General features: G+C 39.2%; 3 protein-coding genes across 3 annotated transcripts; all 3 read right to left on the bottom strand.

Moving 5' to 3' along the window:
* Window positions 1-517: 517 nt before the first annotated feature.
* On the bottom strand, window positions 518-3,171 carry ncbp2 (nuclear cap binding protein subunit 2). The gene is made up of 4 exons (XM_063012975.1): window positions 3,038-3,171; window positions 1,119-1,300; window positions 876-1,014; window positions 518-781 (listed from the first exon to the last, which is right to left on the bottom strand). The coding sequence occupies exons 1-4, from the start codon at window positions 3,110-3,112 to the stop codon at window positions 683-685; spliced, it is 495 nt and encodes a 164-aa protein (XP_062869045.1). The 5' UTR covers window positions 3,113-3,171; the 3' UTR covers window positions 518-682.
* Window positions 3,172-5,630: 2,459 nt separating this feature from the next.
* Window positions 5,631-8,072, bottom strand: LOC134331711 (ubiquitin carboxyl-terminal hydrolase 29-like). Its single transcript, XM_063013216.1, has 8 exons — window positions 7,976-8,072; window positions 7,774-7,873; window positions 7,439-7,521; window positions 7,243-7,356; window positions 7,039-7,094; window positions 6,745-6,785; window positions 6,498-6,561; window positions 5,631-6,349 (listed from the first exon to the last, which is right to left on the bottom strand). Exons 1-8 carry the CDS (start codon window positions 8,059-8,061, stop codon window positions 6,207-6,209), a joined length of 687 nt encoding a protein of 228 aa, XP_062869286.1. The 5' UTR covers window positions 8,062-8,072; the 3' UTR covers window positions 5,631-6,206.
* Window positions 8,073-8,134: 62 nt separating this feature from the next.
* On the bottom strand, window positions 8,135-13,176 carry LOC134331902 (ubiquitin carboxyl-terminal hydrolase 29-like). The gene is made up of 8 exons (XM_063013438.1): window positions 13,111-13,176; window positions 12,248-12,303; window positions 9,994-10,087; window positions 9,827-9,882; window positions 9,392-9,496; window positions 8,498-8,629; window positions 8,252-8,375; window positions 8,135-8,200 (listed from the first exon to the last, which is right to left on the bottom strand). Exons 1-8 carry the CDS (start codon window positions 13,135-13,137, stop codon window positions 8,135-8,137), a joined length of 660 nt encoding a protein of 219 aa, XP_062869508.1. The 5' UTR covers window positions 13,138-13,176.
* Between the last annotated feature and the right edge of the window lie 1,113 nt (window positions 13,177-14,289).

Genomic DNA, 14,289 nt, shown 5'->3' with positions numbered 1-14,289 from the left:
GTAACAGCCAGCAAGGTAAGTGAAACACACTGATAAGTCAAAACAGCTCTGACCCACTAAGACCAGAATTCCATAACACATCTAGAGTACTGTAATATCTGGTATCAAGACATTACCAGCAGGTCCTTCAACTGTACAGGTTGAGGTTGTGAGGTGGAACCAGACACACCATCCATGTAATCTTGAAGAAAATGAGATTCATTGGACCAGGCAACCCTCTTCTGTTGCTCTGATGTCTTATTACAGAAAAGACAAACTGATTTGGAGAGGAATATTAAACTTTTAAAGATGCCGAGTATGCCACAGAGCTCAGCTACTGATAGTACATCCCAACCTGCTTTCATAAACATCCAACAGATCTGAATCTAATGGGGCACCTTTGGAAAGTCATGGAATCAGAGGTTTGTAAAATAAAAGTGGAGCCTGGGACTGCACGCTGCACGCTGCATACACAGAAGTCATTTTGGATATCAACAGTGTGTGAAATAGGTATGAGTGACTTACACAAACAAAAAGGTTTTAAAAAAAAAAAAACTTAGTTTATTAAAAAAAAAAAGAAACAAACTGTTCGAAGTGTGCGTTTCTTTTTTGTAGGCAATTTTCAAATGTGCTGCGGCTCATATGTACATCAACTTCAAAAATCTACTTAATTTTCAGATGTTCCTATTTGTTACTGCTAGCTTTAGAATTTGTGCGGTGCCTCAGGACCCCTCTGTAGCTGAGCTAATTTGCCATATCCGCCTCTTGCAGGGTCATAATCTTGTCTATATTCATCTCGGACCTGATAACACAAATACACTGGCTTTAAAAACCTGCTCAAGTCAAATTAATAACAAATAATGATAAAGCACAATAGAAAATCTCTACACTCTTACCTGACCACCTGATTTGCCACGTCCATATTGTCTGCCCTCTTTAAAACCAGCATCCCAGTCTGTTCTAATGATCCGATCATCCAGTCTTGTTCCGTTGATGAATCTCATTGCATGCTCAGCACCTGTTCGTGTGTAGTATCTTACAGCTCTGTTAAGGACGTTACTTTTATCTCATAAATGCTGCACAGCTTTCAAAATGTGGTTACATAGCTAGAGAGGACTGATACTGTGTAAAAAGGATACTCGACGAAACAAAACCCACACGCTGTCTTCTTAACCTTGTCGAGCCCAATGACGATCCTTTTCACGTCACCACTTTTGGAGAAAAGCTCGTACACTTGTTCCTCTGTTGTGTAGAATGAAAGGTTCCCAACATAAAGACTACAGCTTTGTTTAAGTAAATGTTCTTGATCATGTCGATTACCCTGGATAGAGGAGATTAGAAGTTACAGAACTTGGTGCAACTTACAAAATTTAATGTTTTTGTAAAATAACATTTTAATGACACATGAAATGTAATTCAAGACTATTTTATATAACATGCAAACCTACTGAAAAAAACATCAAGGACATATCTGCATATCAGGCACATATACTGATATCAGAATAATGCATTAATATTATTGCCCTCATCGGTAATCCAAATTTCACCTTGTTTGATCATTCTGCATGTAAATGTCTATACTTTAGTTTTGATTTTGCCATCAATGCTTTACAAAAAAAATCTTAAGTACCTTACATAGGTAATAAATAAATACAAAAACAGAATACAACTTAAATATTTAAAACAATAAAAGCGATAAACTATTGCATAATAAGCAGGTTCAAAATTCTGTACAAGAGGTGTGCAGCAGTGGCTCGGTGGGTAGCACTGTTGCCTCACAGCAAGAAGGTTCTGGCTTTCGTTCCCAGTTTCCCCCCACAGACATGCAACTGAAGGTGAATTAGAGATACAAAATTGACTGCGATTGTGTTCATCAGTGAACTGTAACTGATGAATCATGTGTAAGCTGTAACTTCCAGTCCTGTCAGGAATGTAACCAACGTTTGTTTGGATTTTACCATCATGTTTTACACTCTTTGGTTACATTCATGACAAACACGGTAGTTACTGCTTACACAAGATTAATTGGTTCACAAGTTTTAACATCAAACACAGTCATGGCCAATTTTGTATCTCCAATTCACTTCACTTGCACGTCTTTGGACTGTGGGAGGAAACCGGAGCTCTTGGAGGAAACCCACACAGACACGGGGAGAACATGCAGACTCCACACAGAACGGACCCTGACCGCCCCACCTGGGGATCGAACCCAGGACCTTCTTGTGAGGCATCAGTGCTACCCACTTAGCCACCATGATGTTAAAATCCTAACAAACAAACTGTACAACAGCTGGAGCCTAACCAAAAACACTGGGTTTAATGCTGGTATACACAGTAAACAGAAGTCTCATACATCACAGGGTATACACACCTAGTGATTTACACTACCCAATCCACCTGCTGGCTAGTTGTAGCAGGGGGGGAATGGCACCAACACTGACCAGAAGCATGGTTTAAACCCAGGTCTTCAGGTTCCTAAGAGCTGTGCCACACCATTAGTAACTCAAGAAAGAAATAACTGATGATATTTCATTAATAAGCCAAATGAGAATCTACAACACCAGTCCTAGCAGCACTGTAGAAAACCAGATCACATCTCCCACACATTCTATTAAAAAAGGGGGGCAAATTACAGTTTTATTTTACATTTTCCTTAAATATCTGTTGTTAAATTTAGCAAGTAATATAAAACATTGAACTAAAGAGTGATTTCTTTAAGAGTGTGTGTTTAACTTAGCTTAACCTAGAAAAATAAACAAACACTTTTGCACAGAACACAATCATGATATTCACTTAAATGGCGCAGGTGAAAGGACACAAACAAAAACAAACTGAATGAAAGGAATAATGTACTGATATTGTTCAGTATGCTTAAATAAAATGTAAAAAATGTAACTGTACGGAACATCGAGACCCTCAGAACTTAAAATGACTAACCTATAGCAACACTGCATACAGCTAGCTAGCATAATGCTAACTGGCTACAGTTCAAATACACTAGTTAGCATGAAGCTACCTAGTAAATCTTTCAAAAATGAACCACTTTACTAGTTCTTACCCTGAAATGTTGATCTCTGTATTGACTTATATCAATGTAGGAGTCACTTAACAGAGCATTTAATTTAGCAGACATGATAAATTACCGGCCAAATACGAAAAACACCACGGCTAGCAACAGCAATAAGAACTCAAGCTAAAACAAGCGCCTTTAAATGGGAATCTGGAACAGTCGGGGCAGCACTGCCATTACAGGCAAAGCGGTGATACTACATCAACACAACCAAATCCTCAATAAACCCGCTTCTACAATCCAGTCATAACACTTTTACAGCTTTTAAACCGAGCTATATTCATAGTAAATCAAACAAGAAGTTTCTTAGTCAAAACGTCCACCTAGTATTCTCTCAGACTTAATTCATTTAAACACTGTCTGAACTGGACACCCGTTCTCATCCACATCCACATGCCTGGGTTCAAACACACCTGAGACAGACAGATGCAAAGTATAAACCCTTTGTGGTCAGTGGTCAATCATATTTGGTCCTGTATTTTCCAAGCCAAAGAGAGAAAGGGCTATCCTGACTGTTACCAATGCAAAATTCAAATGACATGACTAGATGCCTGTGGATTGTGGGAGAAAACCAGAGTACCCGGGGGAAATCAACACGGACACAAGGAGAACATGCAAACTCCACACAAAAAGGACCCTGGCTGCGCTACAGGGGAACTGAACCCAGGCCCTTCTTGCTGACAAAAAGTATCAAAGTCAAAAAGTTCACCTAGTACTCTTCCAGCCTTAATTCATTTAAACACGGTCTGAACTGGACACCTATTCTCATCCACATGCCCGGGTTCAAACACATCTGAGATGGATGGTCTGTGGTCCATAATATTTGGTCCTATATTTTCCGAACCAAGGAGGAAAAGGGCTATACCGACTGTTACCAATGCAAAATTCAAATGCCAGTATCTGTCATGGTATTGAGATGTTCATTTACACATTCTCTGTTTTGTTTTGGCCTGACTGCATGTCTTTGGATTGTGGGAGAAAACCAGAGCACCCGGGAAAACCAACATGGACACAAGGAGAACATGCAAACTCCACACAAAAAGGACCCTGGCTGCCCTACCAGGGAACTGAACTTAGGCCATTCTTGCTGTAAGGCAACAGCACTACCCACTGCACCACGATGCCTTCCAGTTAGTGTTAGTTCCAATCTGGTCACGGGTCATGGATTTCTTGCTTATTTGTGAAAGCAGCATTATTGCTAAGAACAGCTTGGTTTAAAGAAAATACAGTGGCCTGCACAAAGCCCTGATCTCAGCTCCACTGAACAGATTTTGAATGAACTGGAACATCAGTTGAAATTTTCTGTAGTCATCAGTGCCCAACAGGGCCGGCGCTAGGGGGGGGCTGAGGGGGGCATTGCCCCCCCAAATTGTGTCTTTGCCCCCCCAAGCACAATGCAAGCAACGGCTATTTTAAAAATTATCTCTGAACCAATCACAAAAATGCATTTTGTTTTACAGTGTGAAGATATTTCCTTGCTTATTCCTGATTGGCTCTTTGAGTCATATAAAAATCGGCAGACTGCCCCAAACAGTTCAGTTCGGCAGTATATGTTCTGTTAGTGTGAGCGAGAGGCAGGTATACTGGTAAACACTTTTTTTTTACAGAATTAGTATTCTTTTGTTTTCTTTATATTTTAATTTCCCAATAATATAAATATTCTCACTCATTCCTATTTCCACGTTTGAATATTCTCAGTCTGTGTGTAGGTACATTTGTCAGCTTTGACTTAAATTTGTATTAAAGCCTTTCAAGAAATAGAGTTGTTCTATTAGTAATGGCAATTTAATTAAGGGGGCGTATTAAAATGAAATACAATTAGATAATCTTTTTTCTCCATTTACATAATCAACATGTATTTTTTAATCATTGGGTTTTAAGTTTAAGTTCGAAAACATGCATTTTTATTTCTTTACCTCACACATCACTTTAAGCCAGTATCAATAGCTTGGCTGTCATCATTCATGCACAAATCAAGCCTTGAATATATTTCTGGCTTCAAAAACATGACTATCAACATGCCCCCTCATTAGGTTTTACTGCCCCCCCAAGCAAAGCAGTCCAGAACCGGGGCTGGTGCCCAACCATACAAATTCTTTATTGGGGGCACACATTCCCACATGTATACTTCAAACTCTTGTGAGAAGCTGAATACTATTGGCCATATAGTGTATTATACTATATTTAAAAATATTTTGTGTTGCAGGGTCATTTTCAAAAGTAGCACATTAAATGCATTAAAAGTGCATTTTAGTTTGCAGCATTTGAAAGCAAATGCATGTTTGCATGTTTTGGTACGTGAATAACAGAATGACAGGGATTGGAGGTAAGTTTTAACCGCAGGTCCTACGAGATCTTTTTGTACTGTGTGGCACTCACACGAACTTTCACACAGATTCAAAATACATGACTGATAACTATATAGAACTTTGTTTAACTAAATAATGGCTTTGCTTGTAAAATGCTGATGACGTCTCATTTTTATTTAGTAATGAAATCTATCTGGTTGTTGTTTGGAACTAGACGCATAAATTGGTTAAAACCAGAAATGGTTTCTTTAAAAAAAAAAAACAGAAACAAATTCCAGTTTATTGAAAGTTTATTGACATTAATTTCCACATGTTTAGTTGTTACACAGCTGTAAAGTCCACTAGTCCACTAATGCTGACATCTGGGGATCCAGGGTTTGAATCTTAGCAGTGCTAATGGCCGGTCAGGGATCTGATTGGCTGATGTCCAAGGTGGGAGGAGATGACTGATACAGCATAGCCTTTGTGAGGTGCACTTGTCAGAGCACTCTCAGTGCTGGTGATGACTGATACAGCATAGCCTTTGTGAGGTGCACTTGTCAGAGCACCCTCAGTGCTGGTCCCAAGCCTGGATAGATATAGGATGGTTGCACCAGGAGGAGCAGATCCACTGTTACGACCACTAAACACTGGAACAGCTGAAAGAAAAACATTGCTTAGTTTACATTTCTAGGCCAATTAAGTATGGTACAGATGAACACCACATCCATAATTTTTGAGCAGTTCCGGATGACTGTTTGTGGATCTAATGTCGTCTAGTTGTGAATACATCTTTGCTCTGATCTCCAGTGGTGGAAGGCTGCTCAGTCTCTCGGGCTGAAAAAGGAGACAAGCTAAAGTATAAGTGCTTATGTCATTTCATAAACTAGGACATAAGCACTTTTCTGCCTCTTTTTGAGGACGCTCTCCTCCGTCCGTATGGTGACTAAATCATCGTTGTATGACAGCCAGACTGAGTCTTGCTGGCTGAAGGAGTCACACTTGTAATGTCCTAAGGGAGACAGAAAGGGCAAAAATTAGATTTTAGTATAGTAAATACCTTACCAAGCCCTTAGAGCAGTATTTAATTCAATCAAATCTTAATTTTTAATCACACTCGATTTTCCATGCTGCTTTTGTGTTAGTGTGTGAGATGTTACCCGAGTATATGCTGGATCCCGTGTGATTCAATGCGCTGATTAAAGAATATCCGGCATATTGATCCTAGAACAAGAAGTGAACAAGTATTATAGACACATTCTAGAAACATCCTACATGAACCACAGTATTTTCACTTTATCCTACTGTTTATATTCTCTTAAGTTTGTTTCTGTCTATTTAGATCACATGTCTAGAGTCTTTCTCTTATATTATTCTTTGAACTCTATCTGTCTGTCCCTGCCTCACCACTTCATGTCTCTCTGTTCTCTTCTCTACTTTCCTGTCTTCTACATAAAGAAAGAAGAAGCACAAAAAGGTAATGGGAGCTTAGATCAGCTGCTTTGGCTGTGATTAATACAGCTTAGTATTTCTTTTAGCATTGTGATTGTTTAATAGGCTCATATTTGAAGCAACATTGTACTGTTTGCAGTCCAGCAAGCAAACAGGTTGAAAACCGCCACTATGATCACTGATATTAATACAGTCTATAGTGCACTTTCAGTTTAGAAGGGCATGTTTTGTGTTGTGTTGGTGAATCACCATTTTGGTCTGCATCCACGTCATGGTGTTTTCCATCGTCTTCCTGGGCATGGTCACTATATTAAAAACAACAACAACACTGTCAGTGCATAGTCCATTTCACACTTTAAACCTGAATCAATGTCAGCATACCTTTACCATTCACACGTGCAGTCATTAATCAGTAATTCACTATGATAAATCTGTTTGTGTGTATGTTCTGACCTCTGTTCTGGCATTCTCAGCTTTATTTTGGGGTTTATTTGGACCCTGTCTTTCTGTTTCTTCAGGGTAAAATCCTTGGTAAGTTTAAATCTTTTTAACTGCAGAACCAGAAACCTGCAGAGAGATGGTAAGTTTGTTTCTGTGCTTCTCACTTTTAGCATTAGAGTTCAGACAGACACACTGTGTAAATGCTCACCTGGGCAGAGTGTTAAACTCCCGCCTGCAGCTGGCAAAGCTGTGTTCGCAGATCTCACATCTGCACTCAATTTCTTCTTCATCCTAGATGAGTGCACACAGACACATACACACATTTAATGCAACATCAAATAAACTGTAAGATCAAGTTGAGAGAAAGCCCATTCTGGGGATGTACTGCCCAAGTCTGTAAGGTTTTTCCTTTAGAAAAATCTTGTTGTGTCCCACCTCACAAAAACATGCACAGATTTAGAGTGAGTGTGCCATCCTTTGATGCATTAGTGCCCTGTCCACTGTGTACATACTGGAACTTGCATGGATGTGTGTGCTACTTACCTTAAAAAATAAATTTAGGCAATCTTTGATGGATCCCTGAGGCACAAGACCAAGTGAGAGGTGATTATATTCCTCAATCCTGGTTTTCTCAGCTCCACATCTGCACACACACACACACACACACACAAAGTTGACATGTAATTTCAGGTTGAAATAGAACAAATGAAAGAATATAAACATTTAGTTTATTAGTGGTTCTGACCCTTTACATGTGATGATACATGAGAGCTCAAAGCTGAAGTTCTTTTTGACTGTGCAGTCAAAAGTCATGTCTCCTGCGCCGCTCATGATTTGCTCCATTTCCATCAAACAGTGGAACATGAACTGGTGAGCATCCTAAACATTCAAACATTTGTGTGTATTAAAATATTGAGATACAGAAGTGCTGATATTTAATCTTTCTTGCAACTGTGATAACTGAACACATCTTAAAACACAAAACAATCATGTTTAGGATGTCTGTGTTGTATTTTCTTACATTCTGAGTGTCAGGTGTAAATTCAGGGTTGTTAAGCGCAGCTGCCTCGATCAAGTTCAATACGAGAGAATTCTTGGTGGACCAATCAGAGCTGTCTCTCATGGACCACAGCTTTGCAAAACATCTGCAAAAGCACAAAACACACTTTACCAGATCAGCATTCTCATCATTCATAACCTAAAATAAGAAAATGAATAATAAATAATAATAAATAAACTGAGAAAACATTGTTTTTTCTTTCTCTACCCGGTAAGGTTGGCTGATTCATCTGGCATGTCCTCATTTATGTTATTCATGAGCTGTTTGCAGAAAGATTCTGCACTGAACAGGCACTGCATACTGGCATTTACGTAGCAGCTATTTCCCAAGTTGTCAAACCTGCAATTAAATCAAACAGATACAAACACAATACTGATCAGGGTTCATGTTCAGTATTAACCTTTCTGAACTTACATATATCCATCACAGTGTGGGGCAGCGCTGTCACAAAACATGACACCAAGAGACTGCAGCGCATCAAGTCTGCAGAGAGGACCATCGGTGTAAAGCTGCCCACACTGCTGGACCTGCATGCCTCCAGAACCAGGAAGCGTGCAGAGAAAATCATCACTGACCCATCTCACCCTGGCCATCACCTGTTTCGGTGCCTTCCATCAGGCCGACGCTTCAGCCACATGAAGACCCGAACGACCAGGCTACAAAGAAGCTTTTATCCAAACTCCATTACGCTCATGAACAATTGAACACTACTGTACTGTTAATGCCCGGGACACTTGCACATCAAAACTACCTATTTAATTTATGTAATAGCATACACAGGATTTTCACTTTTACTTCCATTTTTTATTTATATATTATTTCTATTTTCTATAGTTTTAATATTGCACAAAACTGCACCTTTTTTAAAACCACAATGTAAATTGCACATGCTAAATGTTTACAAATGTTTTCTATGTTTACGGGTATGAATGTGTGTGTAAGGAGAGTGTGAGCTGTGTGAATAAGATTGTCTTTACTGTATTTTTCGTGCACTGCAAGCATCTGTGTAACCAAAAACAAATTCCTTGTATGTGTGAGCATACTTGGCCAATAAAGCCTGATTCTGATTCTGATTCTGATATACACTGCTGCATTTCTTACCCTCTGTTCTGTAGCTCCTGTTTTCTGTCGTCGGAGAGAACTGGTGTGGGTGATTCAGCCTCTTCGCTGTGGGCTTCATCCACCGTACACACATCCGTCGTTACACTATGGTTTGAAAAGAGAGACAGACAGACAGACAGACAGACAGACAGGGTGACATCTCATCATAATTAATACACTATAGATTTGTCTCAGACCACATGGAAATTAGCACAACATGCCATGCCACGAAAGAAATTATTACACTTCTCTGTCTATTTAAATTAAGAATTAAACAATTTCACAGTAGAAGATATTATAGAACACAACATGCTGTCTAGCTGTACTCAAGGCCATAAACAACCTTAAAAATACATGAACATGTTGCTCATATCCATCTTTTGCTTAAAAACCATAGATCTAAATAAAGTTTTCAGTCTTCTGAACTTTTATTACCTTTCTGTAGTGCTGACAGCTTCTACATTTTCTTCTGTCGGTGGTACTTTCTTCTTCTATTCAGGAAAACATAAGCACACAGCTATGTTCAGTTTTTCCATGTTTCCATTATTTCTTGTATTTGAACATGATCTTTGATTTTTGTTTCTCAAATTATCATGACTTACCCTGCTGAAAAGACGTTTCAGAAACGACTTGCCAAAGAAACGACTTTTGCCTGAAGTCTTTGGGGAGTCCTGAAGTTTCCCCTCCATTTGTGGACTGCATTGATTTGGAAAATAGTATGTCATTACTAATGCTTTTTGGTATATAGTGTAGTTAGCTGCACTGTATGCAGTACACAGTATACAGTGTATCACAAAAGTGAGTACACCCCTCACATTTCTGCAAATATTTCATTATATCTTTTCATGGGACAACACTAAAGACATGAAACTTGGATATAACTTAGAGTAGTCAGTGTACAACTTGTATAGCAGTGTAGATTTACTGTCTTCTGAAAATAACTCAACACACAGCCATTAATGTCTAAATGGCTGGCAACATAAGTGAGTACACCCCACAGTGAACATGTCCAAATTGTGCCCAAATGTGTCGTTGTCCCTCCCTGGTGTCATGTGTCAAGGTCCCAGGTGTAAATGGGGAGCAGGGCTGTTAAATTTGGTGTTTTGGGTACAATTCTCTCATACTGGCCACTGGATATTCAACATGGCACCTCATGGCAAAGAACTCTCTGAGTATGTGAGAAATAGAATTGTTGCTCTCCACAAAGATGGCCTGGGCTATAAGAAGATTGCTAACACCCTGAAACTGAGCTACAGCATGGTGGCCAAGGTCATACAGCGGTTTTCCAGGACAGGTTCCACTCGGAACAGGCTTCGCCAGGGTCGACCAAAGAAGTTGAGTCCACGTGTTCGGCGTCATATCCAGAGGTTGGCTTTAAAAAATAGACACATGAGTGCCGCCAGCATTGCTGCAGAGGTTGAAGACGTGGGAGGTCAGCCTGTCAGTGCTCAGACCATACGCCGCTCACTGCATCAACTCGGTCTGCATGGTCGTCATCCCAGAAGGAAGCTGACGCACAAGAAAGCCAGCAAACAGTTTGCTGAAAACAAGCAGTCCAAGAACATGGATTACTGGAATGCCCTGTGGTCTGACGAGACCAAGATAAACTTGTTTGGCTCAGATGGTGTCCAGCATGTGTGGCGGCGCCCTGGTGAGAAGTACCAAGACAACTGTATCTTGCCTACAGTCAAGCATGGTGGTGGTAGCATCATGGTCTTGGGCTGCATGAGTGTTGCTGGCACTGGGGAGCTGCGGTTCATTGAGGGAAACATGAATTCCAACATGTACTGTGACATTCTGAAACAGAGCATGATCCCCTCCCTTCAAAAACTGGGCCTCATGGCAGTTTTCCAACAGGATAACGACCCCAAACACAACCTCCAAGATGACAACTGCCTTGCTGAGGAAGCTGAAGGTAAAGGTGATGGACTAAACCCAATTGAGCACCTGTGGCACATCCTCAAGTAAAAGGTGGAGGAGTTCAAGGTGTCTAACATCCACCAGCTCCGTGATGTCATCATGGAGGAGTGGAAGAGGATTCCAGTAGCAACCTGTGCAGCTCTGGTGAATTCCATGCCCAGGAGGGTTAAGGCAGTGCTGGATAATAATGGTGGTCACACAAAATATTGACACTTTGGGCACAATTTGGACATGTTCACTGTGGGGTGTACTCACTTATGTTGCCAGCTATTTACACATTAATGGCTGTGTGTTGAGTTATTTTCAGAAGACAGTAAATCTACACTGCTATACAAGTTGTACACTGACTACTCTAAGTTATATCCAAGTTTCATTTCTATAGTGTTGTCCCATGAAAAGATATAATAAAATATTTGCAGAAATGTGAGGGGTGTACTCACTTTTGTGATACACTGTATAGTGGTGCAGAATGAAGTATAAAGTTTACACTAGTACACTATTTAGTATACAGTATGTATTCTTGCAACCTGTGGTATACAGTGTTTACTAGTGCACTATGTAGTATACAGAATGTACTCCATACTGGTGCTCCATCTAGTATACAGTGTGTAATTTGGCTGTACCTAGTGCACAGTATTTTTGTTCAATTTAGTATATACTCATGCAGTATGTAGTATGTACTATGCAGTATATAAGTATGATCTTCTACACACAGCTAAAGTTTGTTGTTTAAGCTATTAAATGTCCACTAATTGATTTACTCAGCAGACACAACCAATCAGAGTTAAGCTTTGCCTCATTGGGTCTAAAACACAAGAAAAGCATGATGGGTGAAAAGACTAAAAGACATTGGATCTTTTTATACATGATTGTTGCATTTTCATTATCCATACAGCTGTTTTAAGATGTAAAATCAGTTCATAATGTGTTTCTTACTCTTCTGTCGTGCGGACAGTCTCCACATCATGGTTTACTGGATTAACTTTATTGTTCTGCTCATGACAACAAACACATACAACAGAAATGTTGAATATATACTCATAAAAGCATCATTCTGCACTAGTTTTCAATAAGATTTCTAAGTTTTAAAACATTTTAAAACATGGTTTAAATGTTTTTATTTTTAAAATGCAGTAAACAATATAAACATTTTTATGTTACCTAAAAACATTTTATAATAGGTCTAATGAAATATAATAAAGGCGTCACGGTGGCTCAGTGGGTAGCACTGGCACTTCACAGCAAGAAGGTCCTGGGTTCGATCCCCAGGCGAGACGGTCCGAGTCCTTTCTGTGTGGAGTTTGCATGTTTTCCCGTGTCTGCGTGGGTTTCCTCCTGGGGCTCCGGTTTCCTCCCACAGTCCAAAAACATGCAGTCAGGTTAATTGGAGACACTGAATTGCCCTATAGGTGAATGGGTGTGTGTGTGTGTCTGCCCTGTGATGGACTGGCACCACATCCAGGGTGTTACTGTGTGCCTTGTGCCCACTAAAAAGCTGGGATAGGCTCCAGCACTTCCCTCCTCGACCTCAATTGGATAAGCGGTTAAGAAAGTGAGTGAGAATTATAATAAAGGAAACATTATATATTTTATTTTACCTGTCTAAAAGGAAATAACATTTTTATGTTCCCTAAAAAACATTTTATAATAGGCCTAATTAAATAGATAGATAGATAGATAGATAGATAGATAGATAGATAGATAGATAGATAGATAGATAGATACTTTATTAATCCCGAAGGAAATTAATTAATTTCTATAATAAAGAAAATATTATATTATATATTTTTTTATCTTACCCGTCTAAAAGTAAATAAACGAGGCATTGTAACCTGCAGTGTAAGTTTAGATGTTCACTCTAAAGCGTGCTGCTCTTAATGAGCTATAAACAGTAGAGATGCTTCTGCTTTATACTCTAACTGAGATGGAACATATGACGTCATAATAAGCCAGAGAGCTCTGCGGTCGATACCTGTTGCGCATGCGTGATTTCATCTCAACCTGTACACCTCTGCGTTCTGCCGCTCGATGTGTACCGCGCATGCGTGAATCAGACTATCACAAATATCATTAAAAACGTAACACACAGGTTTGTTATTGAGCCATTATATTTTGGAGATATTTCATATGCACATTTATACTCCTCAAAGCTGGATTTATATTTCATGCCACCTGCTGATAAGAAAGTGACACACAATGAAGATAGATTTAAACTAAATGTGTTTTTTCTACTGTGTGAGTAAATCCTTCCCAGCTAACAGGGAACGTTCCCACAACTTTCACTAACGTTATGTAAAAGTTCTCCTAATGAGCAAACGTTATCACAATAACGTTAATAGAACGTTCTATAAACGTTACGTGACCTTGATAAATATTCTGTTCAATGTGTAACGTTATATGAACGTTCTTTTACCTTTTTTTGTTTAAACAAAAATGTAAAGGAGTATGTGTGTGATATTCTTTAGACGCATATTAAGAAAAATTATATATATATACAGGTGCTGGTCATAAAATTAGAATATCATGAAAAAGTTGATTTATTTCAGTAATTCCATTCAAAAAGTGAAACTTGTATATTATATTCATTCATTACACACAGACTGATATATTTCAAATGTTTATTTCTTTTAATGTTGATGATTATAACTGACAACTAATGAAAACCCCAAATTCAGTATCTCAGAAAATTAGAATATTACTTAAGACCAATACAAAAAAAGGATTTTTAGAAATGTTGGCCAACTGAAAAGTATGAACATGAAAAGTATGAGCATGTACAGAACTCAATACTTGGTTGGGGCTCCTTTTGCCTGGATTACTCCAGCAATGCGGCGTGGCATGGAGTCCATCAGTCTGTGGCACTGCTCAGGTGTTATGAGAGCCCAGGTTGCTCTTATAGTGGCCTTCAGCTCTTCTGAATTGTTGGGTCTGGTGTATCGCATCTTCCTCTTCACAATACCCCATAGATTTTCTATGGG

Source organism: Trichomycterus rosablanca, chromosome 17 (genome assembly GCF_030014385.1).
Source record: "Trichomycterus rosablanca isolate fTriRos1 chromosome 17, fTriRos1.hap1, whole genome shotgun sequence".
Taxonomy (NCBI): domain Eukaryota; kingdom Metazoa; phylum Chordata; class Actinopteri; order Siluriformes; family Trichomycteridae; genus Trichomycterus; species Trichomycterus rosablanca.
Note: the sequence above shows the minus strand (reverse complement) of the source record. Positions and strands in the feature narration are given on the sequence as shown.